The 21198-nt window shown below is 43.6% G+C and overlaps 1 protein-coding gene across 1 annotated transcript; it reads right to left on the reverse strand.

Moving 5' to 3' along the window:
* Window positions 1-1002: 1002 nt before the first annotated feature.
* On the reverse strand, window positions 1003-20932 carry LOC126252632 (uncharacterized). The gene is made up of 2 exons (XM_049953533.1): window positions 20428-20932; window positions 1003-2378 (listed from the first exon to the last, which is right to left on the reverse strand). The coding sequence occupies exons 1-2, from the start codon at window positions 20930-20932 to the stop codon at window positions 2023-2025; spliced, it is 861 nt and encodes a 286-aa protein (XP_049809490.1). The 3' UTR covers window positions 1003-2022.
* Between the last annotated feature and the right edge of the window lie 266 nt (window positions 20933-21198).

A 21198-nucleotide genomic window follows, 5' to 3' on the forward strand; every position in this document is an offset into this window, starting at 1 on the left:
ATTATTCACAAATTGAGAAAGAGGCTTTGGCTATTGCGTATGGTGTCACAAAATTCGAGCACTTTTTTTATGGCCGCCTTTGCAGTTCTTGTTTCATCCGACAAAAATGGTTCAAATGGCTCTGAGCAGTATGGGACTTAACAGCTGAGGTCATCAGTCCCCTAGTACTTAGGACTACGGTCGCGTTCTTCCAGACTGTAGCGCCTAGAACCACTCGGCCACTGCGGCCGGCAAGAAGGGCTAGGATGAGACATCAGGAATAACTTCCATGGTACTAGAGGGAGCTGCGGATGGTAAAACGAAGTAGAAGAAGCCATATATTGGAATACAGTTAATAAATAACTGAGAACATTTGGTTCAAGTGCTGCTCTAAGATGAAGAGGTTGGCTCAGTATAGAAAATGGTGGCGGGTCTCATGAAATCATTCAGAAGGCTGATGTCTCAAAAAAATGTGAGTAAAAATCTTGTTACGTGTCTATTTTCTGTATATCTTGTATTTTCATGCAGTCGTCAGTCAAACCAGGGATGTACTGACAGATAACCTTGTATCTACTATCTAATTGAATCACTATTTTAGATTACCACCAAGTGATTTGTGACCGGTCATCCAAATGATCTATATTAATATTGTGATATATATGGTTTACTGGGTAAAAGTCAATTATTGTTGATTGCTTTGTTGCTATGCTTCATTCCCTTTCAACATGTATTTCTAGGTATGTCATAAATTGTGTTTGTTGTAAACTTAATAAAATACCGACAAAGACTACTAAAGTATGTCTTCTCGGCGCATAGGTCACAACCTTTCGTAATTGTGAAGATTTGTTTAAAGAACAGAACAACAGCGTTATTTTAACGACTCGACGAAGTGTTATAATTAAATAATAATAATTATTCCGCAGATAAGTGATATTAAAGTTTTGACGAGAAAAGAAAAGACTTCATAAGTGTTCATTTCTTTTATTGTTTAACAATATAAATAAGTTAAGATTACTCGAACAATTATGTTTCAATACACACTATACATTAATAGATAAATAAATGCGCAGACTGTTGATTCTCAGGAGAGACCACACGGGTCCCCCTTCGTGGCGCTGGCCTGTCTCACTTTGTACTGTTCTGTTTTGCCACCGCGGTTGACCCACCGCTTCTGCCGACCGCCTCTGCAGTCGCTTCACCCGTAACCACCATGCCGTCTCCACTGTAGAACAGTGACGATTATGAACGTGGGTTTGGAGAGGAGCACCTCCTTGCCATGTCACGTAGTCTGTCAGTCGTACCGCATCGTGTTCAGCGTCTTTCTGTTTGGTCAGTTCGTCATCCTTCGTACAGAGAATCTGTCCATGTGTCTATTGGATGCCCACAAGTCTTCGTCTTTTCGAGATATTTTTTTAACTGCTGTGAAAGTTACTTTTGTGGGCAGCTTTTTGCGTCATTACATTTGTTTAAAGGTCCTGGATGTGACTAAAAGTCGAGTATTTTCGAAATATATTGTTGTCAAGTCATTTAGTTTTTTTCATATTTTCTTACTTTACGAAGTAAACAAGGGAGGGCTGATGTTCTACGAAGTTGTCTCTTGTCAAAATTTCGTACTAATGTCGAAAAGATTAATTTTTTCTTCCTGTCTTCAAGAGAGAGTGCGGTGTGGGCGTTAAGCAGGGAGAGTGAGGATGACGGTGAGGAATGTGTGGTAGGAAATTTGATGTCAACATTAATTCACGATATTTAGGGTACGTACGCAGGTTCTGACTGTCACTTGTACACGTCCAGGCAAGGAGGTACTGTCCTTGTCAGAGGTCACCTATGACGAGGGCAGTCTGTATGTCGCAGAGTGGAGCTCGATGGAAGGAAAGTGGGTGATACAAATGAATTGCTTTCTCTCTAAAGGGACACGGGCGATGTAGGGGATGTAGGCAGGCATCTGATGAGTTCGCCTACGGATAGTGAGTGGAGTCTGACGTACACGTCTAACGGCCACCGCTGGTCAGGTGAAGCTTTGGAGGCCGCGGGTGTAGGAGCGGCCTACTCCGCCTTGGCGTAGGCGCTGTACGCCATCTGGTGGGCGTCGGCGGCGGCTGCGCCGTCGTCGGGCAGCGACCGGCCGTAGTGCCCGTGCTCGTCGCCGTAGGAGGAGACGTGTGAGTGCGAGTAGTGGGGGTGCGCCACCACCTCGTAGGTCTGCGTGCCCTGGCGCGAGGCGAGCAGCTTCTGCAGCGCGATCAGGCCGGCCAGCACGAGCGCCAGCTTGCCCACGATCAGCGCCTTGAGCGCGAGCAGCGCCAGCGCGCCCAGGGCCAACGGGATGATGGCCGCCGCCTTCAGCTTCATCAGCAGCAGCAGCGGCAGCAGCATCTTCAGCTTCTTCTTCTTACCGCGAGCTGCAACAGCCGAGGCGAATATCAGTCTCGCTTACCCAGCCGGTACAATGTGCAGGAACGATATTGTAATTCCTATACTGCGTTGGCATACGCGACCATTTTCCTCTCACTTCCAAGGCTCCATCATCATTTGTGAGACTGACTACACTACTGGCCATTAAAATTGTGGTGTCACCGCCAGACACCACACTTGCTAAGTGGTAGCTTTAAATCGGCCACGGTCCATTAGTACATGTCGGACCCGCGTGTCGCCACTGTCAGTGATCGCAGACCGAGCGCCACCACACGGCAGGTCTCGAGAGACGGACTAGCACTCGCCCCAGTTGTACGGACGACGTAGCTAGCGATGCACACTGACGAAGCCTCGCTCATTTGCAGAGCCGATAGTTAGAATAGCCTTCAGCTAAGTCAATGGCTACGACCTAGCAAGGCGCCATTAGCATTACATAGCTTGTATCTAAAGAGTCTCACTTGTATCGTCAAGAGCGATGTACCACAAGGATGGATTAAAGTTAAGTATTCCAGGAGCTACGTACTTTTCTTTATAGCATTCATTACGTATCCTGTTTCAGACCTATCTACTAGCCTGCGTGAGATAACGCGTGCCTTTCGGCTACTTCCGAGTGGCGTGGCTGTCTTGTTACGCCACAACAAAAATTGCTACACCAAGAAGAAATGCAGATGATAAACGGGTATTCATTGGACAAATATATTATACTAGAACTGACATGTGATAACATTTTCACGCAATTTGGATGCATAGATCCTGAGAAATCAGTACCCAGAACAAACACCTCTGGCCGTAATAACGGCCTTGATACGCCTAGGCATTGAGTCAAACAGAGGTTGGATGGCGCGTACAGGTACAGTTGTCCATGCAGCTTCAGCATGATACCACAGTTCATTAAAAGTAGTGACTGGCGTATTGTGACTAGCCAGTTGCTCGGCCACCATTGACCAGACATTTCCAATTGGTAAGAGACCTGGAGAATGTGCTGGCCAGGGCCGCAGTCGAACGTTTCTGTATCCAGAAAGGCCCGTACAAGACATGCAACATGCGGTCGTGCATTATCCTGCTGAAATGTAGGGTTTCGCAGCCGTAGAATGAAGGGTAGAGCCACGGGTCGTAACACATCTGAAATGTAACGTCCACTGTTCAAAGTGCCGTCAATGCGAACAAGAGCTGACCGAGACGTGTAATCAATGGCACGCCATACCATCACGCAGGGTGATACGCCAGTATGGCGATGACGAATACACTCTTCCAATTTGCATTCACCGCGATGTCACCAAACACGGATGCGACCATCATGATTCTGTAAACAGAACCTGGATTCATCTGAAATCGTTGAGTACACCATCGCAGGGGCTCCTGTCTCTGATGCAGCGTCAAGGGTACCCGCAGCCATGGTCTCCGAGCTGATAGTCCATGCTGCTGCAAAAATCGTCGAACTGTTCGTGCTGATGGTTGTTGTCTTGCAAACGTCCCCATCTGTCGACTCAGGGATCGAGACGTGGCTGCACGATCCGTTACAGCCATGCCGATAAGATGCCTGTCATCTCGACTGCTAGTGATACGAGGCCGTTGGGATCCAGCACCGCGTTCCGTATTAGCCTCCTGAACCCACAGGTTCCATATTCTACTAACAGTCATTGGATCTCGACCAACGCGAGCAGCAATGTCCCTATACGACAATCCGCAATCGCGATAGGCTACAATCCGACCTTTATCAAAGTCGGAAACGTGATGGTAGGCATTTCTCCTCCTTACACGAGGCATCACAACAACGTTTCACCGGGCAACGCCGGTCAACTGCTGTTTGTGTATGAGAAATCGGTTTGAAACTTTCCTCATAACAGCACGTTGTAGTTGTCGCCACCGGCACCAACCTTTTGTGAATGCTCTGAAAAGCTAAGCATTTGCATTTCACAGCATTTTCTTCCTGTCTGTTACATTTCGCGTCTATAGCACGTCATCTCCGTGGTGTAGCAATTTTAATGGCAAGTAGTGTAGATTGGATTGTGAAAAAAATGGACTGTGTAAAAATTGGGACTTTATACGGATGTTGATAACCACGCAGTTGAGCGCCCCACAAACCAAACATCATCATCAACTTCCAAAGACTCCAGTCATTTTCGTAACATTACTCCCATTTTATCACCTGACTCTAAAATAAATACTCTTTAATACACAATAAGATTACAAGTAATGGGTTAATGATATGCACATAATCAGATGCTGGTAGTACCGCGTACAAGGGTTACCAAAGGGAAGTGCATTCGCGGAACAGTCCGATTCTTTTGAAAAGGTCTCCGACGTGATTACGACCGCAAGACGGGAATTAACAGACTCCTAACGCGAAATGCTGGTTGGAGCTTGACGCACTGGACATTCCATTTCGAAGATCGCTACCGAATTAAATATTTCGACATCCACAGTATGAAGATTGTGCCGAAATATCAAATTTCAGGCAATACGTCTCAGCTCGGACAACGCAGTGCCCGACGGCCTACGCAACTGAGAGCAGCGGTGTTTGCGCAGTTTTGAGTGCTAACAGGCACTAAAACCGCGTGAAATTACCGCAGAAAACAGTGTGCCATTCGGGGAAAGTATCCATTAGGATAGTACGGCGAAATTTGGCGTTAATGGGCTATGGCAGCAGTCCACCTTTGCTAACAGAACGACATCGCCTGCAGCGCCACTGCTGGGCTCATGACCACTTCGGCTGGCCCCATAGATGGCTGGGGAACGGTGGCTTGTTCATATGAGCCTCAATTGCACTTGGTAAGAACTGATGGTAGGGTTCGAGTGGCGGGTAGATGCCACGAAGCCATGGTCCCATGGACCATTGTGCAAGCTATTGCTGGCTCCATAATGGTGTGGGCTATGTTTGCATGGAATTGACTGGGTCCTCTGGATCAACTGAACCGATCATTGATTGGAAATTGTTAGGTTAACCTACCTGGAGACAATTTTCAGTCATTCATGGGATTCATGTTCCCAAACAAAGCCGGCCGCGGTGGTCTCGCGGTTCTAGGCGCTCAGTCCGGAACCGCGCGACTGCTACGGTCGCAGGTTCGAATCCTGCCTCGGGCATGGATGTGTGTGATGTCCTTAGGTTAGTTAGGTTTAAGTAGTTCTAAGTTCTAGGGGACTGATGACCACAGATGTTAAGTCCCATAGTGCTCAGAGTCATTTTTTTCCCAAACAAAGATGTCATGTCACTAGTCGTGAGAACAAGGATAAAGATGTCGTGGAGCATAGCAGGTCAGGTGAATCAGCCACACGAGGCAGTAGTTGCGTTGTTTAACGTTAGTTACGGTTTAAACTATGCCGGCCTTAAATGTGTCGGTATGATGTTGGACAGGCAATACTCTCCAGTCCACTGTTGTTCGCGACTGGTTTGGAAAATTTTCTGGACAATTCGAGCGAATGATTTGGCCACCCAGATCGCCCAACATGAATTCCAACGAACGATTGTGGGACATTAATCGAGACACCAGTTCGTGCACAAAATCCGTCACCGGTAGCACATCCACTATTACGGACAGCCGTAGAGGCGAGTGGCTCAGTATTTCTGCAGGGGATTTCCAACGACTTGTTGAGAACATGCCACCTCGTGTTGCTTCACCACGCCGGGCAAAAGGAGGTCCGATACGATATTAAGATGCATCTCATGGCTTTTATCACCTCTGCTTAAAGGCTTCCTGAAAGTCTTTGCGACGAATATCTAGGGGTGGTAGATCACCTCATGGGGAACAACTTTTGTTACATAATAAATGTCCGCTGACACTTTCTGGTGACGTTGGGGGTCATTTAAGATTGGCTATGCCCCTGAGAAACGGCAGAACGAAGGCACTTTGCGGTGTTCGCATGCAATGGGTGTTGGGGATTATGCAGTTATCTGCTCGCATGAGAAGCAGTAGGCCGCGCCAATTAAAGCTCCTGATCTGCTGAATAAAATATTGTAATGGTTTTTCTTGTTAAAAACCGCTATCGGATTCTGTTAGTTCGGTGAGATCTCGTCGTCCATCGCATAGTGCTCAGAGCCATTTGAACCATTATTCTCTGACGTTGAAATGTTTCAACGCCACAATACTACCACAAAATACAGGAAAACATACAGGGGATCGAAGAAGGGTACAGGGATTGACAGTTGACACTGAACGTAAATACAATGTAATGTATAGCCCGTAAATATAAGAAGACAACCATTACTGTGCGATTAGACTATTGGCGACAAACCACTGGAGACGCTAAACTACCGCAAAATACCTAAGAGTAATTGTCCGGAGCGACATATAGTGGGTTCATTACACAAAATCAGTAGTAGGAAAACCAGATGCCAAACTCAAATTTACCGCAAGGATCTCAAGGAGATGCAACGCGTCCACGAAGGAAGTGGCCTACAGAGAATTTGGTCGAGGAATTCCTGCGTAGTGCCCATCAGTATGGGGTCCTTATCACATAAGATTAGTACAGAGGATGCAGAAGAAGCAAGGAAAGGTGACAAGTGCGATATAGAGATTAATAATCAACAAACTCCAGCAGCATTTGTTCCAAGCGAAACATACCTCGCAGAGAGGTTTACTGATGAAGTTTCGAGAGCGTGCAACCCAAGAACAGTCGGGAAATTATAATTTCCAAAAATGTCTTACGAAATGACCACGATGAGACAACCACAGAAATTTGAGATTACCAACAATAATTCTTCACAAGAACCATCGTGAATCGATGAGGGCAAGCAGAAAGAAAACAGTGCTCCAAGAACTTTGGTAGTATAGATACAGATGTAGTTATTACGCTAATGACATAACACCCATGATTTAAAGACGTGTTCATCAGCTTTGCCATCATCGCGATATGGTCGTTAGCGTCGCCGGATACTAACCCGGAAGTCCCTAGCTCTTCTCCCTCGTCCCATTTCAGATTTTGCAGTCATGAAAAGGTGTTGGTCGGAATCCACAGCCTCGTGTTGCCAAATGAGAAGCCGCTTCAAAAATAAGGCGCGAGGTGGATACTCTATCATCTACGTAGCGTCGAATACAAAAGGACTGCACCACGCAGGTACCCGCGCAACATCAAATATACTCAAAGAACGAAAAACTAGCCACATGGACTCACAAACGTATGCACGTGGGGAAAATAGAAATGCAGACTTTTGTCATGTAATATGAAATTTGTGGCAATGTCACTGCCACTTTCAAGTCACAATAAACGAGGACTGCCGGGTTAGCTGCTTCCATGTCGTTTATGGGTAAGTCATACCGCCAGAGATAGGGATCAAAGCATGGACTCGCTGCTGATATCATCAATCAAAAGCACTTCTACGACCCCACATTCGTTACTGCTCATATCTTGCTACACACGAGCTAGTAAACAAATGTCTAGTAGTTGGATTAAAACTCTGAACGAACGGGTATTAATGATAAGATTCACTCCTGATATTTTTGTCAATTATTTGTTGCACTTACTCCAGCCTCTATTTTTCTCTACAGTTTTTACACTGTAGATCGGCCTTTAGTACCATGGAAGTTATCTCTGATGCCTTAACATATGTTTTACCATCCTGTCCGTTCTTCGTACATTTGTTTTTAACATATTCCTTATCCCGCTTATTCCAGGGAGAATCTCCTCTCACTTCTTCTTTTATGTCCACCTAATTTTCCAAGTCTTTGTGTAACAACACATCTCAAACCACCTGAGTCTCTTATTACCGGATTTAACATAACCTATAATTTAGTTCCACATAATGCTGTGTTCCAAACGAACATTCTCAGCAAATTCTTCCCCAAATTAAGACTTACTTCGATGCTAGGAGACGTCTGTTATCGGGGAATGCCCTCTTGGCTCCTTCTAGTCTGCTACTTATATTTTTCCTTGCTTTGTCCGTCATGCGTAATTTTACTACCAAGGTATTTTAATTCCTTTAGTTCGTTTACTTCAATGCCCAAATTCAGAAACTAAGTTAATGAGCTAATGTCATTTCTGCTACTCTTCAGCACTTTCGTCTTACTTTAGTTTACTCTCAAACCCTACTCTGTTCTCATTAGACTGTTCCCTGTATATATAGGTCCCTTAACTCTCCCTCACTTGCACGGAGGATAGTAATGTCATCATCGAATCTTATTGTTGATAGCTTCTCACTCTGGACCTTAATCCAGAATTTTATCTGTAATTTTTATTTGGCAGTTCTAATTTACAAGGCATTACTGAAACATCTATCTCCTAGTCCATGTATTGTTGCTGCATGCTGGTTCACTCACAGTCATGGGATGGTAACCAAAATGGGATAGTAACCAAAAGAGTAAGCAAAAATGTTCAAACCCGAAAGCTTTCACGATTCTTTCCCTCGTATGACAATGGTGAATATGACACTGCTTCGTTGATTTTGATTAGGTCTTTTATGTCACTAAGGACGCAATATTCAGTATTGCCTTTCAAATAAGTCTGTTTAACCATCTTTCGATTTACATAGGAGTAATGCAGTTAATATAACTCAGCTCAGCCATCACCCCATCCGAAGATGGAGTGAGCGTCAGAGGGCAATGATTAAAAATGGTTCAAATGGCTCTGAGCACTATGGGACTCAACTGCTGAGGTCATTAGTCCCCTAGAACTTAGAACTAGTTAAACCTAACTAACCTAAGGACATCACAAACATCCATTCCCGAGGCAGGATTCGAACCTGCGACCGTAGCGGTCTTGCGGTTCCAGACTGCAGCGCCTTTAACCGCACGGCCACTTCGGCCGGCGGGCAATGATTAATATACAGCAAATGGTACTACATGTGTGTAAGAAGTACATGGAGACTAATGCATTAGAGGAATAAATGGAAAACTACCATTCCTACCAAAGGACCAGTAAGAACTATGAGGGTCATACGTTCACATCAAAGCTCTTGCTTGCAATAGAAGAATGGAAAAAGTGGTAGAAGCCGACCTCGGGGAAGGTCAGCTTGGATTCCGAAGAAATTTAGTAACACGCGAGGCGGTACTCAAGCTACGAATTCTCACAGAAGGTGGGTTAAGGAAAGACAAACCTACGTTTGTAGCATTTGTCGTCTTAGAGAAACCTTTTTAAGGTGTTGACTGGAATACTCGTTTAAAATTGTGAACGTGGGAAGAGCAAAATATAGGCAGCGAAGGCTATTTAAAATTTGTACAGACACGAGAAGGCAATAATAAGAATCGAGGGGCACGAAAAGGAAGCAGTGGCTGTGAATGCAGTGGGACAGGGTTGTAGCCTATCCCAGACTTTATTTAATCTGTATACTGAGCAAGCAGTAAAGGAAACAAAAGACAAATTTGGAGTAGGAATTGGGAAGAAATGAAAACTATGAGGTTTGCCGATGACATTGTAATGCTGTCAGAGACAGCAAAGGACTCGGAACAGCAGTTGAACGGAATAGACAGTGTCTTGAAAGGAGGATCTGAGATGAACTTCAAAAAAAGCAAAACAAGGATAATGGAATGTAGTGTAACTAAATCCGGTGATGCTGAGGAATTACATTAGGAAATGAGACACATAAAGTAGTAAATCAGTTCTGCTATTTGGGAAGCAAAATAACTGATGATGGTCGAAGTAGGGAGGATATGAAATGTAGACTGACAACGGGAAGAAAATGGTTTCTGAAGAATAGAAATTTGTTAACATCGAGTATAGACGCAAGGACGTCCTTTCTGAAAGTATCTGGATTGAGTGTAGCCTTGTATGGAAGTGAAACATGGACGATAAACAGTTTAGACAAGAAGTGAATAGAAGCTTTCGAAATGTGGTGCTACAGAACAATGCTGAAGATTAGATGGGTAGACCACGTAAATGAGTAGCTACTGAATAGAATAGATGTGATTTCGTGCAACCTGACTAGAAGAAGGAATTGTTTGGTAGGACACAATCTAAGGCATCAGGGGATCAGCAGTTTAGTACTGGAGGAAATTATGTGGGGGAAAAAGTCGTAGAGGGAGACCAAGCGATGAATACCTTAAGCAGATCCAGAAAGATTCGGTTGCAGTGGTTTCTCGGAGATGAAGAGGCTTGCGCTGAATAGAGTATCATGGAGAGTTGCTTCAAACCACTCTCCGGACTGAAGACCACAACAACAACAAGCAGCATTTAGGTGGTTAACAATCTGAAACTTGCCCCAGAAGTTTTTATAGTTGCTGGTGGAAACATAACACAGATAGCACATAGATCATTAGAAACCGGAAGTCATGCAGTTCGTTATGAAACCCCTAAAGAAGAATTCTCCTGTTTGTAAAGTAAGTTAACGTACTGAGGACTATTCGTTAATTAAGGTCCGATCTGTCACGAAATGAAAACCACAGTTAGAATAAATAATGTTATATTTGTAACAGTTAGCTACATCTTCCATCTGCTTCTCTACATAGCCGCCGCTCCGACTTAGACATATGACGTAGCAATGTACAAACTTTTCAGTACCCTCGTCATAGAAGGCACTCTTCTTTGTTTTCCAACAATTCTCTACGCTGGCTTTCAGCTCGATGTCTGTGCTAAAATGTTGTCTCCATACCCAGCAGTTCATGTGATCAGATAAGAAACTCACGTGGAGCCCATTACGGGCTATATTATGGATGATCAAACGCCTCCCATCCAAAACGCTACAGGAGCGTCTCCATTGCCCCTGCAGCATGCGGCAGAGAATTTTCATGCAAAAAAAAAAAAAAAAAAAAAAAAAAAATCGTGACAGTTGTGTTATGTGGGCTGCATGAAATCAGGCGAAGTCTCTCAACAGTCACTCATACTTCGCGGGAGACGCTATTTTTAGGCGTGTTTACGTGCTCACTGTGCTCTCAAAACTGAAAAGGGCGACGTCACGTGATCGACGTGCATAAACAGACACAGTCTAACACATCTGTGCAAAACTTCATCAGATTTGGCCTGTGGTTTCCCTATTGCGAACCAGCGGACTTTAAAACACAAACAGTCCTCTATTTTTCCACTCTGATTTATTCACATTTTCCTGGCCAGTCTTACTTCGGTCATATTGTGCTGTATGAATATGAAATGATTCTTGTCTACCATTTTCTGTGATGACACTGTGTTCTCATTTACCCAAACATCAACATTCCACATGGATTTGAGAAAACAGAGAGCCTCACCTAATTAACGTATATATCGACACATATTATAAAAGTGTACATATGTATGTACAAGGTGAGATCAACAAGTAATGTAATACGATTTTTCCTGGGCAATTTCAGTTGAAAAAATTAGGAATTTTGTGTCAAACATTGTGGATGGCGCCGCTATACATAGTCGTCAAAATGGCATCTGTTAAGGAGGTGCGTCCCTAGCAGAAATCAATCACTGAGTTTATTTTGACGGAAAACCAGAGCATCGCAAACATCCATAGGTGCTTGCCGAATTTCTGCGGAGACCCGTAAGTGAACAAAAGGATTGTGAGTAGTCGGGTGACTCTGTCATGATCGCAATAAGGTCCCGCAAACCTGTCCTATCTTCCATGTACCGGCCACACGCACGCAGCTGCGATTCCTTCAATGACAGAACGTGCGGACACTCTCATTCGAAGCGATCCTTCTTCTTCTTCTGCTATTCCTCCTTCTCCATGACCACACAAGGCCTCACAGAAATCTGCGAGACAGAGAGAAGCTCGCAAAACTTCAGTGGACTGTTATTCCTCATCAATCCTTCAGCCCAGATCTCGCACCTTTCGACTTCCATCTGTTTCGCCCAATGAAGTGTGCACTCCACGGGGAGCAGTATGTAGATGGTTAGGAGGTTATTGATGGAGCAAGGCGCCGGGTCGCAGTAAGGTGGCGTAAGGCCATCGTATTGAACACAGATAATGTTGAAAAACAGCGTTTTCTAGCCAAAAGAGTTGAGAATAATGTGTTGTATTTGGATACTGAATGAAAATAACTTGCTTTCTGGAAAAAAAAGTGAATCATTACTTATTGAACGCCCCTCGTATGTGTGAATGTACGTACGTTCAACATTTCCTCTTAAACCAGTGAAGTGATTCCAACCCTTACCATCAGGCAACAATCGTTATTGGGGTAAGAACCATCTACCAATAGTAATTTAGGGGATATGGCGTCATAAACAATGAGATAGTGGGAAGCTGCCGCATTGTGCATGACATTTAAATTTATTACTTCATTTCTACTAACTCTATTCGCAACACATTTTGAGACAGTATCCACGTATAGCGCTGTATGTGCCTACAGAATTGTATCATTGCGTCGCAGCTGGATCAGGAGATGCGACGTCATAAACATTGAGATGCGTGAGCATCAAGCATGACGTTTAAATTGGTTATTCCTTTGCCATTAACTCTGTTCACGACAGACTTCGCATACAGTATCCACATATGCCGCTGGATTTACCTACAAATGTATATGTCTGTACAACACCAAAATCAAGAAATATGACATCATAAACACCGAGATACGTAAAAAATATTACGAATCATGAATGAAGCTTTAATACGGTCATTCTTTGCAAAAGACATAATTACAGTCGAATCAACGCAAGGAAATACCTGAGACCTGGCAGTGGTTCTGACAGATTTCAACTACGAAGCGCAAACGGCTGTAGACAAAAACAAATACCAATTACGGAGCTATGAAGACGCTTTACCATAGATACGTTTACAAAATAGCGTTGTACAAATGCGAAGCTGTTCCCAGCGTACAGGAACTGTCACGTATCATATCACACCGTGTCTACTGAAGAACTACAGATAAGTTTTAGTTTCCAATAGAAAAGTGGTAAAATGGGTAGTCGAACAATGCTGGTTTTGTCAATTGGTGCCTCTGTATGGACTGGCAATGGCAAGGAATTTGTGTTGGGCCAAGAAGAGAAGTTTTTGAAGTGTGGTGCTACAGAAAAAAGCTGAAGAGTAGATGGGTAGATCATATAACTAATGAGGAGATAATGGGGAGATAAAAACAAATGTGGCACAATTGACTAAAAGAAGGGATCGGTTGGTAGGGTACATTGAAACACTGACGGATCTCTGATTGAGTATTGGAGGGAGGCGTGTGTGTGTGTGTGTGTGTGTGTGTGTGTGTGTGTGTGTGTGTGTGAGTGTATGTGTGTGTAACGGGGAGTAAAATCGTAAAATCGCTGAGAGTTCAAGAGATGAATACAGTAACATTCAGAAGGATGTAGGTTGCAGTAGTTATTCTCAGATAAGTGGCTTACACGGGATAGAGTATCTTGGAGAGGTGCATCAAACCAGTCTTCGGACTGAAGACCACTGTAATGTGTGTGTGTGCGTTACGTTGTAAATGACAGGTAACGTTTGTTGCCGGAAGTTTATAGGGACCTAGGTCAATGAAACTAGGCCAGCGTCAAGCTTTCCGTCAGAGCGGATCGTGTGAAATGAAACAATCACAACATTTGTCCATAGTTAGAAGCCATCTTTACACACTAAAGTGAGCTGTGATTTCGTCATGTCCAGGCTAGCGAACATCAATAAAAGTCGTCAGCACCTGCCCTGCAACGTGAGGGCGGTAAGCGTATCCGGAGCTGGCGGCAGTGGAGGTGCGGCTCCCGCATACCAGTAGCCGTAGCGGTCAGGCGGCATCTCTGCCCAGATCACGTTTCCAGGCTGGACGTCTCCGCTTCCGGAAGAGCCGCCGCTGCCGCAAGTGGGTCAGTCCGCTGCCCTTGAACCGGAGCACCGTCCCGATCACTGACTTCTCGGAAACCTGTCTTAGCCCCGCTTCGTCTAGGCTGAACCATCCGAGGCCGTCAGTTCTCCCACATCAGAACATGATACTCTACGTTTCCAGGTCAGACGGAAACCTCGTGAACTTTCCCGTAATTGATCACTACCTTATGGAACACCATGTTCTCTATTTATACAAAAACCTATACTTTTTTAAAATCCAAACGAGTTTAGGCACATTTGTGCCCTCATCAACGAGTATATTTATTCAAGTCTTACTTTCTAGAATCTGAATTGTGTAGGACCTTTTACCGTTTTATATGGAACCTAACATTCTAAACAAAAGATATTGTAGGCCTTTCTTTGCATTATTATATGGAACCTAATGTTGTGTGGAAAAAGAATTCAATAAATATAGCCACTAGTGATTGCACAAAGATCCCGAAACACGATTAGATATTAAATAACAGGTGGACTCGAATTCATATAATTTAGTGAGCAGACACGGCTGATGTTGGAGATTCAAAACAGGGCGATGACTGGTTGCCATAACTGTGAGACTGATAGCAATAGCGTAACACGTATTACAAAATTCTTGGTTATCATTGTATTTTATTATTAATGTGATAACATCCTGTCCTTTTTTCAGAGCCAAAGCTTTTAAATTCTAGTTGTTCTTCCGCATATGTCTTATATCGATTTATTTCAAGGATTCCTTGAACTGGGTAGGGGCTAATTCTAGTCCGTCTTCCTCCAGTTCATAGACTAAGCCTTAATTTGTAGCCCAAGAGAGCAAAAAACTTTCTGAATTTTTTACTTTATTTCAAAGTGGAATAGTCAACTTGTGACATCAGAATAATGGCGACGACTATATTGTAGTACCCACGTGATATGTCGGTTTTAAGTATCACAATGTGGGGAGTATCTTAATTCCCACCCTGTTCTTTTGCATCACAGGCCATATAACTGGCAATTCTCCGACTGAGGTGGTTCACAATCTTCTTAAGAGCAAATCAGCTTCTTCGTTGATGTTTCCCTCTCGCTGCTAAGAAAATATTATGTTATAATAATTTGGAAAATACTTGTTTTTGACATATTTCTAGCAATCTAAGCTAACAGTGGATACACATTGTCCGTATATACAGACATGAATGTGAACACTATTGACATCTTCGGATTTTTACGTCGTTAATTTCTCTAACGTATTCGTAATATATATTTTCTAGTCCTTTTACTTCTCGCTTTGTCTTTATCGCACAGATTGTGTACATCTGCCAATAATCTCGCCCTTTCTTCCCTATTACTTTCCTTTCTATCAGATTTTATCACTAACTTGATCTACGTCCTCTACATTGTTATCTCCTTAACTATAAGTGTTCTGCTATGTCTATTTTTCACTAATCGTGAATCTAATCAATGAAAAGCGCCCAAAGTTTCAGAAATAAAAATTTGCTGTCGGAGGCTATTCTAGCTTTTTGATCCCACACTACCATCATTTATGGCGCTACATCACTATCCTTGTTATTTACCACAAGCTCCAATTCCCTGTCGTTCATCAATTTCGCTGACTTACTTTATTTGTCTTTCTCATTTCCTTTCTCTCTTTCCTCTCCATTAATGAAATTTCAAGCCTTTGTTTTCTTTTATGCAATGCTGATTTGCTTCTTTATGGGTAAATCCAACTGTCAGTTACCTTAACAACATAATTTATTTTTACTGTGTTTTACCTTACGAATTTTTTCTTTGCTGTATTCACAACTTAACCCAATATAGATTTTAATACTTATTGTTTCAGTATTCTTTTATTAGTAAATTAATGATTGAAGCGAGTAGTTTTTTTGTATGGTAGAAAAGTCTCGTCATCTGTTCGTGTTGGTATTTTTATTGAACATAATAGTGCAACGCACGTGACGGATGAGTTTATTAAGTATTACAGAACTTAATTTCTGACCACACATGAAACAGCAGCTTACTGTTCTGGCTCTGTTGCGCTGGTTATGGTCGCAGTCCAGATCCTTTATATTGAAATATTACCCGTCCGTTATTTGATATTGGTGGGCGACAGAACACTTTCCCTTTCCATTCGTAATACGCCATTATTCGAAACTTGAGGTCAGCTTGTTTCCTTTCTGAACCAAGTGATTCTTTTGCCTCGACGACCACGTACGCTATTTTACTCTGAACTATTAACGTTGGAGCCTGTATCTCTTGGTTTGCCTCATTTCAGAGTTATGACATTCAAGATTTATGACGACGTCGGTAATTTTTCTAATTTTCCTCCACATTTTGCACCTATGGCTTGCAGTCAGTCCATGATCGTAACTGTATATATGGATTTCAATTTTTTCTAACACAGTCTGGACTGGACTGCCGTCTAATTTGTATGTTTTTGTCAACAGCTGTCTTCAGAATGAAAAAAAAAAACAAACAGATTCAAAATATCTCATATAACTAGTACTTATCTTGCATCCACTGGTTTCTTTTTGGTTCCAATTTCGATGTAGACTGAATCGTGCAAAATGTTTGTTTTCAATAAACTGCGTTGCTGTTGTATGAGCCAGGCTTTATGACACAGCAGAGGCTGGGCCGTGACCGTTACTCAACAGGAGAGAGGCAGCACGGCGCTTCTTTGGCACCAGCGCCATTCAGCAGTAGTCAAAGGCTCTGGAGTGAAACATCCTCTGTTTTTCAGAGGCTGCTTCGACGTCAGAAGCTCAACAGTGCCGGCTGAGTGCAAGTGCTAGCTGGATGAAAGTGCAGCTAATCGACTTGCGTAAGGCGACTGATCCCTCTCGACACGATGTTTATACACGGCTCGTCACGCCGAGCAGCACCGTACTTCGCAAAACAGATGACTCTGCAAATATACGTGCAAGAACGAGACGCATATTTTCTATCTGGAAGTGGTCTAATCGGAAGGGAGACTGTGGTCTAGGACACTAGCCTACTCTTACAAATATCGCAGAACGAAAACTCTGAACAAGTCATTTGAATGTTCAGTACCTATTCTGGATTCAGTAGTAAGAGGACTTCAAAAATATGCCGTTTCAGAATTTGAATTTCTGCTTGGAATTTTTCTACCATACGCGCGAGAAGATAACTAATGAAGTATTTACTCTTTACATGCGTACTAACTCACAAATAATCTACTAAGAGAGAACAGCACATCCATTTTTGTAATATTTGAAAAAAATTGGTTGTTGAAATTAAGGATGTTATTTCACAGTATGAAAATGGTTCAAATGGCTCTGAGCACTATGGGACTCAACTGCTGTGGTCATAAGTCCCCTAGAACTTAGAACTACTTAAACCTAACTAACCTAAGGACGGCACACAACACCCAGCCATCACGAGGCAGAGAAAATCCCTGACCCCGACACTTAAATATTCTGTAATTATCTGAACTGATTGTCAAATACTGTGTTTGTCAGTTATCGGTTGCGCGTATGAGTGCGGAGAAAAAGTTAACTGTTCTTTGACGATGCTGCACACAGACGTTCCTGTGGCAGTTTATACTCCTGAGAATTGAGTATTCGACTTGCAATTCCTTTAGTATTTTCATGCTTTGATGGAAGACAATTTGCAAGATAACCGATGTAAATGATTATTGAATCAAACGAATGGTATCAGTTATATTCTCAGCACGGGTGTTCGTGCAGATAGCCGATCAACACGGCACTAAGAAAATGATATGGAACTGTTTCTAAAATGGCTGTTCCCTAAATGAAAGTCTTATATAGTATTCAGTGGAAGAAAGATATCCATTACCTATCAAAATACCGGCCGATTGTCTTCTTTACCGATCGTGAGCGTCATATGATACAAACTTTATTAATGAGCTTCTGTAAGGTGGTATAATTTTTATAAAAGTCTTCCCTGTAACGCAGATGAAATGCCCGGTGTGTGTGTGTCTGTGTGTGTGTGTGTGTGTGTGTGTGTGTGTGTGTGTGTGTGTGTGTGTGTGTGTGCGTGGGATAGAGAGAGAGAGAGAGAGAGAGAGAAAGAGAGAGAGAAAGTGTTTCTCGTATATGTGTAAAAAATTACAAAACAGGTATTCACGTCATCTCGATGTAAGATTTCTACTGCTGTTGCGCTGAATATATATGTTCAAGACTACTAAGAAGCTGAGAGATATTACATACGTCTGTAATGCTCGCCGATTAATAATGAGAATATGGAGAGAATTTAAACAGCGAACGTACCACTGACCACGTCGATCAAATTGACCACAAGAACAATACCATTATTACATTCCAATATAAAAATAAATAAAAATTCTGAATATCTTTTGTTCTCTTAGTTTACAAAGACATGACCTTCTTGAAGGAATCACTCAAATAGACTGATGTAAGGAAACTGCGAATCATTTTCAGTATGGAGTAGGGAGATTTTAAAAAAGAGCATATGGAGAACGGATACTACGAAGAAATTTAGGTAGAAGAAGAAAGGGGCGTCTAAATAACTACCTGCAGAAGAGTAAGTGAAGCTTGAAGGACAGGGGAAGAAACTGGATTGTGAAGGGCGTATCATAGACGTTATTATATATAGTTGGTGTTAAAAGGTGTACAAGTTAGATCCATGTAATAGTGTATCACCAGCAGGGTGAAACTAAGTGTAAGAAGACCACAAAAATTGTCGAGTCAATTACATAGACAGAGCACCATTAAATTGCAATCCCTAACTCAATGAAACTCCACGTACGTAGTGATAAAGAGGTTGGAATAAGAGAATGGGAGTTGGACCGTATCAGCGGTAGTCAAATGAGAATAAGACAGATAAGAAACAGTAAGTAAATTGCTCGTTATTCAAAAGTAATCACCATAACTATGGACACTTTTCAGAAACTGAAGAGCACCATCAAGTCCAAACGCCCTAAAATGTTGACGGACGGCATCACTGTGTTGCATGATACTGTCCGCCGACATGTGCCACCGTGTTTTCGACTACGCTGTCCACGTTTTGCTGGGAAGCCCTTATACATCCTCCATACCGACCCCATCTGACTCCATGCGATTTTCATAGTTCTGGAACCATGAAGAAAGGCATTCGTGGCCGCCGAATTACTTCGGACGCAGAGGTAGCCGCCTGGGTACAATCACTGTTCCGTAGGCATCCGCAAAGATTTTCCTATTAAGGCATTGATCGTCTTGTCGCACAGTGGCATAAATATATTAAAATTTATAGGATTACTTTTGAAACTATAAACAGTTTACTTACTTTTTCCGTCTCGGTCTCATTTGACAGCCCCTTATAGCTGTAATACATAACCTGTAGTATATAATCAAATGATCGTTACATAGAGATATGAGTTTACGATTCTGTGCCTAAAACAAAGAAACAGTATTGCAGTATCTGACAGTTTCATTCGTGGAGATAGCTCTAGCAGTCATTTGTTTAACAGATTTGATACTCAGCTTTAAGACGCATTACATTTTGTGCCTGTGATAATCAGATTGTTCTGAACAATATTGATAGTAACCAACAACTTGAAGGTTTTTTTAGATACCAGTGCAATGAGCTACATACAATAAGACATCGACTATGTGAATTTAATGATTACCAGTGAATGACAAAATCGTCTATAAACTAGATAGGAATCTACTGGATATCGGTGGTGCGACCGTCGAATATTCATACATAAAGAGGAACAGTAGTAATTCACAGAATCCGTGTTTTATTGCAGTTCTAGATTTCAACTATAACATAGACATCATCTGTCCGTTACCGGAAGAGTCATATAGCAAAACCATGTCTGAGCTAAAAGATGGTTCAAATTGCTCTGAGCACTATGGGACTTAACATCTACGGTCATCAGTCCCCTAGAACTTAGAACTACTTAAACCTAACTAACCTAAGGACAGCACACAACACGCAGTCATCATTAGGCAAAGAAAATCCCTGACCCCGTCGGGAATCGAACCAGGGAACCCGAGCTGCGGACTGTGTGAGCTAAACGTCTGACAGTTGACACTAGCATAAACAAACGAAATCTTGATCTGCAATAAATTACGGATTCAGCGAGTGACTGCTGCCCTTCTCCACTTTTGTATCGTCAATAAAGTTGAATACTCTATTTTTTGAGCTGTTAGGAGGAGTAATCACTACTGGTGTGCTCGTCGGACCAAACGTTCAAGACAGATTAAAACTGCGTTGTAGCCCACGCTCGAGTAGGTGGTAGAAACTGGTACGTGCAAAACTAGTGGAAGTTTGAAAATTTTCTTCGATATTGAGAAGAGGTAGTAAGAATATATTTTCAGAGCATCAGAACAGATTGAGAGATGGAACGCAGTTTTAACGTGTCACGAACGTTCAAAATGCAGCTTGTTAAGGCACTAGTGAAACACATGCGGTTTATAAGTAACAGAGAACAAGAGTGCCCCTGGTCGTACCTTCGTCGAGTGTCCTGCGGACTTCGGAGATGGCGGAGTCGGGCACCTTGAGCTGCAGCGTGTGGCTCTGCAGGAAACGCGCCACCCTGTCGACGAGCATCGTCTCCACCTGGGCGTCCTTCTCGTCAGCGTCGCGCGGCAGCGTCGCGTCCAGCTCCTCCTGGGTGAGAGCCCTGCCGGTGGCAGCGCCGGAGGCGGGCGTCGTCCGCACCAGCGCCACGCCCTCCACCAGCGGCACGTCGCCCGGCTGCCTGAGCGCGCGGTCCATCAGCGTGAGGGCGCGCATCTTGAGGCAGGCGGTCAGCGGCCGCTCGCCGCAGTCTTTGACCAGGCGGTAGGCGCCCTCGATTCCCTCCTCCAGCAGCGACGTCGCCGAGGTGGACGCGTCGGCGTCGGTGTCGGCTTCGCCGGGGCCGACCGGGTAGGACGCGGGCTCCTCGTCCGCTGCGGGGAAGGCGCGGCTGACGGCCACGGCCAGCAGGATCAGCAGCCACCTGGCCAGCATGGCTATCGCTCGCATTGAGGGCGCGGAAGGCGTGTGTGTGTCACGTCGGGCCGTCACCGGCTCTGTTCGCTCGACGCTGGGCCCCGTCCGCTGCTGCTGAGTGACGTCCCTGGCCGCTCGGCTGTGAATGACCTCCCAGGAAGGCGCGTCTCCCTCTTTTATTTGTAGCGGGACCGCGGCGCTGGCCGAGAGCTTTGGCTGCGGAGGAAACGCGGATACGTGAAAGACAACGTAAAATGTGTCAGCAAAGTAGAAGTTATATATAT

The sequence above is a fragment of the Schistocerca nitens genome, chromosome 4 (genome assembly GCF_023898315.1).
Source record: "Schistocerca nitens isolate TAMUIC-IGC-003100 chromosome 4, iqSchNite1.1, whole genome shotgun sequence".
NCBI classification, from domain to species: Eukaryota; Metazoa; Arthropoda; class Insecta; order Orthoptera; family Acrididae; genus Schistocerca; species Schistocerca nitens.